This window comes from Mesocricetus auratus, unplaced genomic scaffold (assembly GCF_017639785.1).
Source record: "Mesocricetus auratus isolate SY011 unplaced genomic scaffold, BCM_Maur_2.0 Super-Scaffold_4256, whole genome shotgun sequence".
In the NCBI taxonomy this organism is placed as follows: domain Eukaryota; kingdom Metazoa; phylum Chordata; class Mammalia; order Rodentia; family Cricetidae; genus Mesocricetus; species Mesocricetus auratus.
In genome coordinates this window covers 101543634-101557792 of record NW_024429182.1, presented here as the reverse complement: position 1 = coordinate 101557792, position 14159 = coordinate 101543634, and the positions used below count along the sequence as shown (strand labels likewise).

Below are 14159 nucleotides of genomic sequence, written 5' to 3'. Positions count from 1 at the left end.
CGGAACTCTGTCGGGGTGAAAGCAGAATGGAGTCCTGGATGTTGGGACACTGGTTCTATATCATGTGTGGCTAACCAAAATGCATTTGTCTTCCCTTCCCCATGTCTTGGTAGGAAAGCCAAGTAGTTTCTTTCCAGAGGACAGTTTCATAGATTCTGGAGAAATCGACGTGGGGAGAAGGGCTTCTCAGAAGATTCCTCCTGGAACGTTCTGGAGATCTCAGGTGTTCATAGACCACCCTGTACATCTGAAGTTCAATGTGTCTTTGGGGAAAGCAGCTCTGGTTGGAATTTATGGCAGAAAAGGACTTCCTCCTTCCCATACTCAGGTAACTAGACCCACACACACAAATTGACCTCATGGGAGCCAGCCCAGATCCTAACCCAGGTCAGAAACCCAGCTGGGTCCTAAAGCCTGAAGGGAACTTCATGTTATCTTCCTCCATTCGCCCCACTAACATCCTGCCTTCCAGAAGAGTGGAGTTAACTTTCTGGAGTTTTTTCAAAGAATTCTAGGACACCTCTCAGCTGCCTTCCTGCAATCACCCTGTCTCCTAAGTTACAGTACCCAGGCAATGTGACCTAGAGAAGAAACCACACACTGAGCATGAATCTTCTTGCCATTGGCTATGGGTTCATGATCCATCCTCTCCTTGAGAGTTTCTTCCTCTGTAAAGTGGGGAGTAACAGTAACCACCCTGCAGAATTCTCATAACAAAGAACATTCATAGAGCCCTTAGCATAGAGGCTGGCTCAAAATAAACAGTACTTTCCTTGTCTCTTGCACCCCCTGTCTTCTTCAGGATTGCACATTTGTTTGCACACATGTACCAGAAACAAAGATAATGGCCAAATAGCTAGGAGTATAGTTCAGGGACAGAGCATGGGATTAGCATGCTGGACTCTGGATTCAGTCTTTGACATCAAAAGAAAGTAAGAGGGAAGGAAAAGAAAGAAATAAGAACAGGAGGAGTCATGAGTCAAAGAGAACAGGGGTCCGTGAAACCTCTACATACAGGCACACATGCATAATACATACTAGCTTTGGAGTTAAAATAATCAAAACCGTAAACACCCATCATACATCTTAGGGCCATATGCAGTCCTTTCAGCTCCAGCTTTTGGTGAAGTTTTAGCACTACAGCCAATGATCAGGTCACAGAGCCATAGATGATCCTGATCCCTGGGGACCACAGAACCACCGTGCAGTCCTGACCTTCACAGCCTCAGCCTTATGTGAGATAAACATCTTTCATCTACTAAAACCTAACTAGGTAGCTACACAGGGTGCTTCCTAGTGAGGGAGCAGAGCTACCTGATGTCCACACTGCACGATGAACTTTTCTGGAGTCTCAAATCAACAGTCCTGGATCAATCAGTACTTCTGTTTGACACAGCATGCAATTACTGATGGAATTTTGAGCTAAACCAATTTAGTTCATGACTAACCTAACTCCACTTAGTGTTCCAATCCTGTTCCAAACCCCTAAGGTTACCATCCATACTTGCATGATCCTCCAATGACTACCAAGTGTCTGGGTTTCTGCTGAGGGAAATGAAAACAAAACAAGACAAGGAATAGTTGTCAGTTATGCCACAGTCACAAAAAATTAGAAGAATGTTATCATGAAGACTCTAGATCTGGGGAGGACTTGATTGATCTGCCCTCCTGGCTTCCCTTTCTGACTCTTTCTTCCCTTCTAGATTCCCTAGGGGAGTTCCTGCATGGAGCTTAGCAGGTGGGGGTGTCAGTCTGTTGCTTACTTTACTCTCTTTGTTCTTTAGTTTGACTTTGTGGAGCTGCTGGATGGAAGAAGGCTCCTAACCCAGGAGGCAAGGAGCCTGGAGGGTCCCCAACGCCAGTCACGGGGTGCTGTTCCCCCATCTAGCCATGAGACCGGTTTCATCCAGTATCTGGATTCGGGAATCTGGCACCTGGCCTTTTACAATGATGGGAAGGAGTCTGAAGTGGTTTCCTTTCTCACCACCACCATTGGTAAGTAGCCATACCCTCCATGGTGAATGAGATGAAGGTTATAGATGCAAGAGTTTATGATGGCAAGGTATTGAAATTGAATCTCTCTTGCCCAGAACTATAGCTGCCACTCTGAGCATGGTGCATTCATCCCAAGTACACTTGCTGAATATGGACTCAGTTGCTGGATAAGGGTGATGCATGGACCACCAGATGCTTCTCAAGAGCTATGAGGAAAACTGATATTGAGATAGGAATCCTGGGTGGCAAGCCACACAGATGACACAGATTCCCTCATCGGTCCTTGTCTCCCACCTGTCTTTAAAGCCTCACCTAGTTTAACTTACTGGCTTGTCATTTGGGTCTTGTTTGTTGGGGTTTGTTTTACTTTTGAAATCAACAAGTGCTGGCAGATGAGAAAAGAAGAAAACAGCTGGAAGAGAGTGAAGCCAGCAGAGCTAGGAGAGGGAAGAACAGACTACAGTTGCTCTTGGGGTTTCAGTGAGAATGGAGATGTCCTGTTCTCTAACAGAGAGTGAGTCCTAGCATCAGAAATGAGTTTGAAACATTTTCCCTGTGCCTTGTAAAGGGCCTTGGCCACCTCTAAAGTCTACATGTGTGCAGGTAGCCTGCCCCCCTGTGAAAAAGACGTTTTTGTCTTTGCCAGTATATTCCATCTCATAAATTTTGCATCCTCCTTAGGTGGCCACAGTCTGCAAATAGATAGTCTTAGTTCTCCAAGTAAGAATTTTTCTGAGCTTCTGTTGGAAGCATTAGGATGCAGTCTAGAAATAAAAACCCTTGAAGGAAATTAGAACTTAGTCAGAACATAGACCGGAAGTCCTAGACGGGACGGTTGTATGGTAAATGCTTTAGGATGCACCTGAAAGCTCTTGATCCTTGGCTGGGAGTCTCTCTGACAAGGGAAACAGAGTTGAAGGGAAATATCTCAGTTTGGTACTAGGTTTCCAACATTCTTCAAAGACCCCAATTCTCCCTCCTAATCAGTGATAGTTGTTTTCAGCCCATTTTCCTCCTATTTGCAGTTTTGCCCTTAGGATTGAGGCAGAGCAAGCCTTTCTGTTAAATGGAGCATGGTTAATAAGGTTCTGCTACACATTCAGTCTTAACATTTTGCCTTGATGGCAAAGAATGGGGTGGGCATCCAACACCTGGTGTAAATGAAGGAACTGTCCCTCTGTGTTTTTCTTGACTAGAGGTGTGGTCTGTCTCCACAATAAACATCAAGTCTCCTTGGGCAATGCCCCTTAGTTGGTAGGAAATAAGCAGAAGCATGGGCATTTCTCTGCCCAGGTTCCCTTCAGCAGCCATGGTCTTGGCAGTTACCATACTGTTGTTTTCCTCTTGAGCATTTTCTTGTGTGGTGTAAAGGGAAATAGGCTTAGTCCAGGAGCTCTGTCATGAACTTGGCTTTTAACATCCTACAGGTCACTTATTTTTGGTTTCTTAAGATTCTAGAACCTGAAGCTGTGTCTCAGTAACTATTGGTGATGGGGGCTCAGCATTACAGCTCCCAGTCCCTGCCATTAGAGTCTGGGCTCTGGCTGCACCTACATCCAAGCTGTCACTGTTCAGATTCTTCTAGGCAGCAGTCACTGCTTATTTTCTTTCTTGATATGGTGGCTTTGATTTAGGGACATAATTCTCATGTTCCATGGTGTCTCCTGACTCCTCCTCAGCACAGCTCACTAGGAGGCACATAGTATTGGGCCTACACAGAGCAAAGAGCATTTGCAGTCAGATTTCTGTTTTAATAACTGAGTGTAAATATGAAAGGTTATTAATTTAAATCCCTAAAGAAAGCCGTTTTAATTAGGATATGCATCTTAAAACAGCAAGGAAATAGTGGGATGCCCCTTCGCCAGCCCCTAGCTTGTCGGAGCTTGCTAACCTGCTCTGTTATATTAAAGCATGGTATTGCTTTTTACCCAGTTCCTCTTCTCTCACCTGTATGACGAAAACTGTCCCTGAACCCCTTCATGTATGCTAGATCCAATAGGTTTTATCATGCTTCTATACATCAGTGCATTGAAGACCTATCCAAGGGTCTAGTAAAATGCAAAATCAACTCCAGCAGGTTGGGGGCAGCACCCAGTGGAGCCCATGCCCTGTGCATATTTTGAGCTTGTCTTGGTCGTTCTCGTGCTGTCCACCTCAGGAATCACCGGAGGCCACAAGTAAAAGTTCATGTTCCTGCCCCTTTCTTCAGAAACCCTGACTCTGTGAGCAGATGGGGGAGTCCTGTCCTCTTCCTGTTGACAAAGCTCCCAAACACCCCATGAAAACTGATTCCTAGTCCTCCCCTCTCTTGCCACGTGGCCCCTGTGATTGTCAGTGGCAGGTCACCCCTTTTCTGTCTGGATAAATGTGTTTCAAGTGGCAGTTTGCAGTCGCTGTTGTAAAGACTGGAAGAAGAAGTAAAATGTGCCTGGTACCTGCGGGCTGCTACACACACTCAATACAGGGAGGCGGTTGGGGTGCTGTGCCCCTCCTTTCTCCTTCCATTTTCTCTCACTGCCTTGCTGACCTGTCTGCCTCCCTTCAAGCTACAGTGATTGTTTAATGAACACTGGGTTTTTTTCCCTTTAATACAAAAACAGACTGATTCTGATGTTGCTATTAATCCCTTTCCCGAGAGTCCCCGGCATTGAGTCTCAGCTGTCTGTGATCGTTACCTGTGAGCTGTGAGCTGTAATTTGTCTTGGCAGGTTAATTAAAAGTTTAGGTCTTGCTTTAGCGAAGTCATTATGGTCCCAATACACAATTATAACTCTCGGGTTTGCTTAACACACAGATTGGAATATGACCCTCCTTTCATTACATGCTGAAACACAGATCGAGAATTCAAGAAGACCTGAGATGTCAGAATTTAGTGTATTTATGTCTGCTTGTAATTAAGTAATGGGAGAAATAATTGTGTTTAACAAATGGCTGCATTGTGTACGATTTTGCTTCTCCCTCCATTTAATGCAATCCAGCTGATGACTCTAAATTAAATGAGTTTATCTTCTGCCTTGAAAAAATATCTAAAAGCACTTTCCAAACCGTATATACAAATATTTCCACACAGAGACCTGATGCTGACAGAGCTCTCACTGAACTGGGTCCATGCCACACACGTGCATGCATGCACGCATGCACACTTGGACATATACACTTGCACACCCCCCCGCTGAAACCAAGCTAGTTTTAGAGTAAAACATGGCATCTGTTTTCAAAAACAACAGTCTTCCCCCAGCATGGGGAGATTCAGAATCACGGGGGACCATTTCCACCTGTGGAGTAGTAGTCTTGCAAGTGTTAATGAAGTCACAGGATCCCACTGGCTAAGCATATCCCACCAGCAAAGTTTAACTCACCTCTTGCAGGTTGCCAAGGATTTTTACATGCATTCCTTAGGACTTTACAGTAACTCCATGAGGAGACTACCCTCCCCGCTGCAAATGAGAAAGTTGAGGTTCAGAGTTGCTGCAAGAAATACTAGGTGTGATTGCACATCAGCCTCGCTGCAGGGCTCAGTTTCCTTACTCTTAGCACATTGCCTCCTCACCTGGATCAAACCCTTGCGAGTTTTCATATTGCATTTGTTTATGCATATGCATTGGTTAATTTATTCATCAAATACTTAAAGCATGTCTAGCATGTGTTGGAGCCCATGCTTTACTCTTAGGTAACTTACAACGGCCTTAGAAAAGAGGGTGTGTGGTGTGTGTCTCTGTGTGTGTGTGTCTCTGTGTGTGTGTGTGTCTCTGTGTGTATGTATATCTGTGTGTCTGTGTGTGTGTGTCTGTGTGTGTGTATATCTGTGTGTGTATATATGTGTGTCTGTGTGTGTGTCTGTGTGTGTGTATATTTTTGTGTGTGTATATCTGTGTGTCTGTGTGTGTGTCTGTGTGTGTGTCTCTGTGTGTGTATATCTGTGTGTGTTTGTGTGTGTCTGTGTGTGTATATCTGTGTGTGTTTGTGTGTGTCTGTGTGTTTTATCTGTGTGTGCGCCTCTGTGTGTGTGTGTGTCTCTGTGTGTGTGTCTCTGTGTGTGTGTGTCTCTGTGTGTGTGTATATCTGTGTGTGTGTATATATGTGTGAGTATATCTGTGTGTCTGTGTGTGTGTCTCTGTGTGTGTGTATATCTGTGTGTCTGTGTGTGTATATCTGTGTGTGTTTGTCTGTGTGTTTTCTCTGTGTGTGTGTGTGTGTGTGTGTGTGTGTGTGTGTGTGTGTATACATGTGTGAGTATACATGCCAAAGGATAATATTGGATGTTGTCCCTCAGGTGCCATCCACCATTTTTGTTTTTGAGAGAGACAAGGTCTCTTCCTGTCCTAGAACTCATCAATTAGTCATCAAGCCCTAACACTGCCATACCCGAGCTTTTTTATGCAGATTCTGGGAGTTGAACTCAGGTCTTGGTCCTTGCAAGGTAAACACTTTATTCACTGATCTATCTCCCTAGCTTTGAGAGAGATATTTTAGCTTCAGTTTAACTTAACAAGAGAAGGGGCTGAGGTTTGGAGTGGTTAGATGACTTGCCCAAAATTAAAAGCAAAGATAGAATGGAAACTGAGATTCTAAACCCCTCAGGGTCCCACCATGCAACAGAGTCTCACTATTTGTCACAGATGCAATTTAATATTTCATTTCCATTTGTGTTCTATGGATCATAACTTCCCCTTGTTAACTTGCCTCCAATTATAAGTAAGCGCCTCACATCAATTCAGGAAGTTTTCTGGAGGAATCATTAAAAAGTCCATGGTGAAAAATCTTACGGTGTCCAAAACTTTAAAAATGAGAATACCTTCCCCTGGATAGCTTGCCACCCTGAGGCCTGACAAGTTAGCATTGAGGTATTTCGGGTCTCAAGCTAGCAACCTAGCTTTTCATTTGGGTTGCTGCAGAAGCATAAAAGGACAGATCAGCCTGACACCACGGCAAGGCAAGGCAAGCCAAGCCGCAAAATAACAGAGGTGGCCTCCGGTGGATTTAGAAAACCAGAAAGAGAAATGAGAACCACTGCCAGTAAGCATCAGGCATGGCAGTTTTTTATAAGGAAAATGCTCGGGTCTTCTGGGTGCCAATTGACAGGAAGGGTCCACTTGTTTATGTTCAGGCAGCAGTTGGAAGTCTGTCTGTCTGTCCTGCATTCAGGCATTGGAAGTGGTTCAGCTCCTTTCTTTTTTTCCATCTTCCTTTCTGCCTGCTTCCTGTCCATTATCTAACCTTGCTTTTTTCCGTGCTGACTACCTGGAGAAAGCAGCTAATGGTCTGGATTGATGGAGATGGCATTTATAGAGGAAGTGCCTCTAAGCCAAAGCAAAGGGCAAGGAAGGCCATTCCTGGAGGCAGGGATGGGGGTGGGTGTGTCCTGCTGAGTGGCTCCCAGAAGCTCTTGGGTTAGAGGAACATTTAATCTGGTCCTTATTGCATGGATGACATAGTCATGTTTAAAGAAAACGGGCTAGTAGATAAAGCACTTGCTGCCAAGCCTGGTGACCCAACCTGGATCCCTGGGACCCACATATTGTAAGGAGAGAACTGACTCCTACAAGTTGTCCTCTGGCCTCCATGTGTTCACCATGGTGCCTGCACATGTGCATAAGGTGGCGTGCACACGCTACATAAAATTTAATCTAAAAGATGCTCGTTAATGAGGAAAAACAGAAAGTAAATGGTAAGCAACTCATTCCAAATCCTAGGAGTGCCATGAGCTAGGGGTAGGTAGCTGAAACACTAGAAGAGGTTGGGCACCTCTGTGACTAGAGCATGAGAAGTGAGTCATCAAGGAAAGTCTTGAATGCTACCCTGAGCAAACAGTTCACTCTGGAAGGACTGAAGCTTTGAGATAGGAATTTGCATAAGAGGATAAAAGCAACAAGAACCAGAGGGCTTTCTTCCGAGGCCTGGTGCAGGAGCAATTCACTTCTGTGGTCCAGGGACTTTAGTGGTTTTGCAGGTGGTGACCTGGGCGGGAGGGGATAGGGAGTCAGAAAGCACAAAAGGGCTCTTGCAATGGCACTAGCTGCAGGCTCCCTCGGCTTCCTCTAGCCCATTGCTTTTTGTTATAAGGAACACCTAGATTCTTGCATCTACATTTCTTCCTCTCTGCAGGCTATCATAGCCCCCCCACCATGATTATCCAAGGCATGCTGGAACATGCTGTCTCTTGATCCCCTTGCCCTGATTAGACCCTAGCCTTGGAGTGTGTTTGCTAGGATCTGGTGAGAAAGTAGTTCTTACAAAACCCAGCTGCTGCACCTCAAAGAAGAAACCAAGAGAGGTGACTGAGGACTCCCTTTTCAGTCTCTAATAAGCCTGTCTTTGCCACTCCCCATCTCCCTTCCCTTTGAATTCAGCTGTCAGGTAGAAAGTAAGTAGTGAAGAATCTGGCTCTCTTGATACTAAATTAACCTTCTTGTAAATGGCATTGGCGTACTTTGTGGGATTTCTAATGGAAACACTTCTTTGGAACAGTGCCCCGTGAATTCACCTCTCCCGACACAGTGATTTATTCCGAGCATTGGTATAAGTGGGATGAAATTGTAGGTCAAAGGAAAGCTCAAGTCAGCACACTGTAGCTGGAGATCGTGGTCAAAATTCTGTTCTGAGGAAGAGCTGGGCGTACCAGAGCGCTATCTGTGGACTGGAAAAGTAGCCCTGCAGTAGATGCCCCTGCTCCTGGTAGGTCAGGGCTCCCCACCACCCCACTACCGCTGCTGCTCTGGGTATCTTACCTCACACATCTGAGTGTCCTGAATGCTCTACAGAAAAGATAACTGAAGGACACTATGGATGCCATGCAACAGAAGGTCCTGCCTGTGTGGGAAGGACTTAGACATGTGACTAGTGTGTGAAGAACAAGAACCATACACCAGTGCCATTTAAGGGCTTTGGATGTCCTGTGTGTCACTCCTGGCCCAGGTGTGTCCAGCAGTTCAGTGGTAGTATTGTGGACAAGGTTCCGTCTCCCCTGTGTTCTGCTAGGATTGCTCTGAGCTTTTGTTTACATATTTGCTGCCTCTTGTGGTCATAAGGTGGCTGCTACACACATACACACACACACACACACACACACACACACACACACACACACCAAAAGTAAGTGGTAAGCAACCTATTCCAAATCCTGGGAATGCCATGAGCTAGAGCCAGGACTTACTTTCCTATTGATTGGAGAAAAAGAAGAAAGGAGAAGAAGATAAAAAACAAAACAAAACAAAACCAAGCAAACAGTGTTTCCCCCTATACCACCTAGCTTACACCCCTTTGGTTAAGTTATGTTTCCAGGACACTCAGGGTGGTAAGATGGTCTGGAACAGAACATTTTAGCTTGCTATGTTGGCTCTCCAGTGAAAACTAGGGTTCTCTCAGAAACAAGAGACGTCAGTGTGGGCTAAGACGCCAGCAGTGTCTGTCACAGACTTCATCCTTGCTGTCGGTTCAGCAAACACCTGGCAAAAGCCCTAGGACTATGTGGGATACTGACCCAGGGCTACGTCCACCATGAGGCGGCTGCACAACTTGATCTTGGAAGTGATTCCAGAGGAGTCAAGTAAGATAAAGCCAAGGAAAAGGAATTGCTATGTGTATAACTGGCAAAGAGGGAAAGGGCTTGGTTCAGTTTCTTCACACCACCCAGACAGCCAAGTACCACGGCCGTACGCCTTGACACCTCTCTTACTATATTTTACGGTGGATGGACAGGAGCCTCAGAGGCAGAACAGCAAAGACCAGATTGCAAACAGACGGAGACAATATCAGATTATGTATCTATTTATTCAACCAGTTGTTCCTAACAATCATTTTACCTTCCATGGCCTTGATCAGGCATCCGTGCCAATGCACATAAAATAACCATGTTTCCTGTCCTGTTGGAATCTGCAGAAGTGTTTAAACTTCTCGAGTATAAATACAATCATGAACTCTACATATCATATATATATGTAAAGATCCATGACCACAAATGGCCGGTGTCCACTGGGGTAAGAAACAAAGATGCTCCCTAGAGGAGCACCTGTGAGGCCTGGACTACACTGCAGGTGGAGGAGTATGAGGACAGTAGCTATGAGGAGTGCAGTCGAGGAAGAGCAGCCTGCACAGGGGGAGGAGCAATGTGAAGCTTGAGGACGAGCAGGGTGGGGTGTTCCGGGAGGCCTCCAGGAGTGTGGGCTTCAGAGGGCCATGTGTATCTGGGATGGCTGGAGCGGTAGCCAGGAGCCCACCTGTGGGGGTCTTCATGTGGCACGTGCAAGATTTTCTTTTCTTTTTCAACAAATCCAGAAGCTAGCAAGGGAAACCACTGCAGGACTTGAGGTCAATCTGACACGTGTTTTTAAAAGTTTCTTCAAGTTACAGGTGCTGGGGACTCTGGGAAGGATCTTCCTGTAACCCAGGCAGAGCAGGAGCCAGAAGTGGGGATGGGTGAACAGAATGGACTGGAGGCCACGCCTTGGAGATAACTGGCCAGCCTCAGGAATGAGAATGACGTTTTCCAAGGGTGGAGGCGAAAACAGGAAGGGAACAGAGGGAAGAAGGGTCCAGGAGTTAGACTCCGTCTTTTTCCATGTTCTAGATGAAGAGCTCAAGGCTACTGGCCAAGGTCCCACAGATAAATTAGCCATCCAGGTTACATACTCTTCTTGTGTATCAATGACTGGGTCTGTATCCAACTTTCTACCACGGTGACATTTGTGTGTCCCCATGGACTCACAGTCAGGACATCATGAAGATAGAAGGGGTTTTGCAGACTATGACTTCCAAGCCTCCCAGATACACAGGATGCCTGCTCTCTCTGGTGCTTGAGGTTCACATTCCTGGCTGAGAGAGCACCCCAACCTGGGCCTCACCTTGCTAAAAGCTCTCTTCCCACTCTCCAATCATAGGAAGTTACCCGTGGAAGACATTTTGTCAGTAGGGCTTTGATGGTTGCAAGTGATGGCTAGGTTTTCTGATACCTCGTTTCTCTGTCAGTTACTAAAAAGTTGCTTCTCTTGCCTAGAAGAGATGTCAGCACATCAGCTGCAAGGGCTGCCATTGCCTTCTCGCTTTCCCTTCATGGTGCTACTGACAAAAGGCATGGCCTTTTGCCTTGTAACACCTCGTGGGTGTATCCTAGCTTCAAGATGAGGAGCTCTGCTGGGACTGACATTGGTGGTGGCTAGCAAAGGATGTTGGAATCAAAGCTGCAGCAGAGCTGTGCCTGGAAAGATGGTATGGTCCAGAGGAAGAGCAAAGGCTTCGAGTCAGCCAGAACTGAGTTCAATTCTAGCTGCTGTGTGCCTGACCGTGGGGTTTTGTAGGAGAGGTGTGGGCTTTCCATAACTCTCAGCCTCACCAGACACTCCTATGAAAGCCTACACCAGAGTCTCACAATGCAGTGAAAGCATCAATATCTTTGTATTTGTTTTCATTTTTATTCATTTGCTGAGTATCTGCTTGAGTAAATGCTGGAGACTTAGCAGTGAATAAAACAAGCCTTGCTCTCAAAAACCCTCCAATCAAGTGGGGGAACTGACCCTTTCATGAGTAATTACCCGGTAATGAGGTCTGCAGGAACAGAGGGGGCTGTGGGAGTTCTTGTGGGCATAGAAAGGAGGCCTGTCCCCACTGCCAAGGCTGTAGAAGGGACTGTGAGGCACAAAGGGCCCACTGTGAGGCGTGCTGAGTGTGCTAGGAAGCAGTGTGTAAATATTTTCAGCAACTCGGGGCCAGAGGTGAGGTGAGAATCCAGAACAAGAGTATAGTGCTTATGTGTGGACGACATATCCCAAGACCTCAGCGGTTGCCTAAAACAGTAGATAATGCCAAGCCCGGTATGCCTTCATAAATACCTCTGATAAAGTTTAATGTGTAAATTAAGCAATAGCAGTTAACAGTAACTAGAACACCACAAATGTGTGCTGCAATTAAAGTTATTGAACGTGATCCCTCTCTCGACATGTTTTACCAGCCAGAAGGTTTTGAATGTCCTTACTACAAATAGAAGATTAATGATGTGTAGACGTGCAAACTATCTTCGTTTAACCACTGCACTGTGTGTGTGCAGAACAAAGCATCAGCCAGTATCCTATTTTACATTTGACTCCACGTATATATAGTCATGTGTCAATTCAAAGCATTTTGAAAAACATGTTCTACTGTATGCTGACTATCCTCAGCTGAAGGTAGGCATCTGACGCGCTAGAAAACAGAGCAGTAGAAAGAGGAAGCAGTCACCAGGAAAAGGAAGGGGAAAAGATGAGAGAGAATACCTGCTCGCTAGGGTTGCTGGGACAAAATGCACAGGCTGAGGGTCTTAACTTCTTTTCTTGCCGTTTTGGAAACAAGGCATACAAGATCCAGGCGTTGGTGGAATTTGTTTCTGTGAGGCCTTTCTCACAGGCTTGCATTGGCTTCCTGGGGCCTTTTCCTTGTGTAGACACAAATGAGGCAATGAGTCCCGTTAGACTGAGGCCCCATCATGGTAGCCTGACTTAACCCCTATCTCCAAGTAAATTTAGTCATTTTGTGGATATGAACTTAGTAGGGAACACAGTTCAATCCATAACAAGGAGAAACTGAAGAGTTAATGAGAAATAACTGAGGAAACTGACCAGAAAGGGCCGTTGTACCCACTAATACAGATGCACAAAGTTAAGTATTCTCCCACAATGCAAAACGAAGGTCATGCTATTGAAATGAGTAGATGTATATTAAACACCCAGTCACCCCAGGGGCTGCGGTTGGAGTCCAAGTCCATGTGGTCCTACTGTCTGCACCACGCTCTTTTCCCCCACTTTGGGTAAGACACCTAGTATGCTTAGGAGTCTAGGAGTGAAAAGAAAAATAATGTGAGGATATATGCACCCAGAGAAAAGCCTAGAAAATGAAGTCAAGGCCAGTCAGGGGGGACTTTGTAGAACAGCTGGGAGTCTTGTTTTGCGGGCATGCAGGGTGGTTTTTAGGGGAACTGTAGCACCCACTGTGCTCTGTGTGGATCTTAGTCAGTGGCATACACAGAGCTGTTGGATTCTCAGACTGACACAGATCAACTGAAGGCTGACTCTGTACCAGAGGGCTTGGGAGAGGAGAGATCCCGGACAGAGATGATGCCATCTCCTTTTCGTAAAGGAAAGGATGTACCTTAGTGTGTTCTGGGATGTTCTTGACCACTTACGTTTTAGCTGTTAAGGAGAAGCACAAAGTTTTTATCTTCAAGGATGAGTCAATGAGGACTAGAGAATTATCCAAGTCAGTAAAAGACCCAAGTTTGATGTCCAGAACCCACGTTAAAAACAAAAGTCAGGGATGGTGGCATGCATTTCTATCCTAGCACTGAGGCAGCAGAGACAAGGGAATCCCGGGAGCTCACTGACCAGACAGCCTAGGTCAATGAAAGATCCTACCTCATGAAACAAGTGGACAACACTTGAACAATCACCCAGCTTCTTCTGCCCTCCACATGGATGAGCACACATATGCGGAAGCCAAATGAATGAATGAATGAATGAAATATGCTAGGAGGAAGAGCTAGGAAGATGTCATGTTAGATTTGAGCTGCTAACAGACTTTCAGAGTAGCTGTTAGTTGCTTGCAGACACCAGTACATAGGTAGCTAAATATGGCTTGACTTGGGGATAGTGCTGAGCTTGAGACAGCACCAAGACAACTTACCATGGGTGTGAGAGTAAGCAGCAGGGTAGACTAAGATGTTAGAACTGGAAGTGGGGTGGGATTAAAGACAGAACCCACACACCTAGAGGGCAGGAAAGGGAAGACATCTAAAGAGATTGAACTCAAGGAAGTTAGGGAGAGCCATTTCAGAGAAGCTGCTGGAGTTGCTCAATGGTGAGGCGGGACTCAGCACCCTTGGGGGAGCAGCTTCCACCCCTGGTGCAGGCTGTAGGCAGAAGCAGGGTCACCATGAGTTCAGGAGAGAACCAGGCAGAATGGAAACAGTTCATGTTGGAGCAGACTAAGAGACAGATGGGCGTAACCTGAGGAGGAGGCAGGTTGAAGGGAAGGTTTATGTAAGGTGAGGAGAGCCCTGAGGGTGTTGTCAGCAATGGGAAGGAAGCCAGGGAAGAAAGCCTGTGACCCAGTAGATGACTAATGGAGGAGGGGGAGGATGAGCTCTGAGAGGGCATGGGGGGTGCACATGGAGATGCTGAGGGAAGTGCAGGGGAGGAAGA

At 46.0% G+C, this 14159-nt stretch overlaps 1 protein-coding gene across 13 annotated transcripts in view; it reads left to right on the top strand.

The window, feature by feature from the left end:
* The window catches only part of Tenm4 (teneurin transmembrane protein 4), a 735641-nt gene that overhangs the window by 538625 nt on the left and 182857 nt on the right, over positions 1–14159 (top strand). For all 13 annotated transcript variants that reach the window (XM_040728397.1, XM_040728368.1, XM_040728396.1 and 10 more), the window contains 2 exons: positions 114–328; positions 1785–1995. In XM_040728397.1, the coding sequence (XP_040584331.1) occupies positions 114–328; positions 1785–1995 (426 nt within the window). The remainder of the gene's footprint in view (positions 1–113; positions 329–1784; positions 1996–14159) is intronic.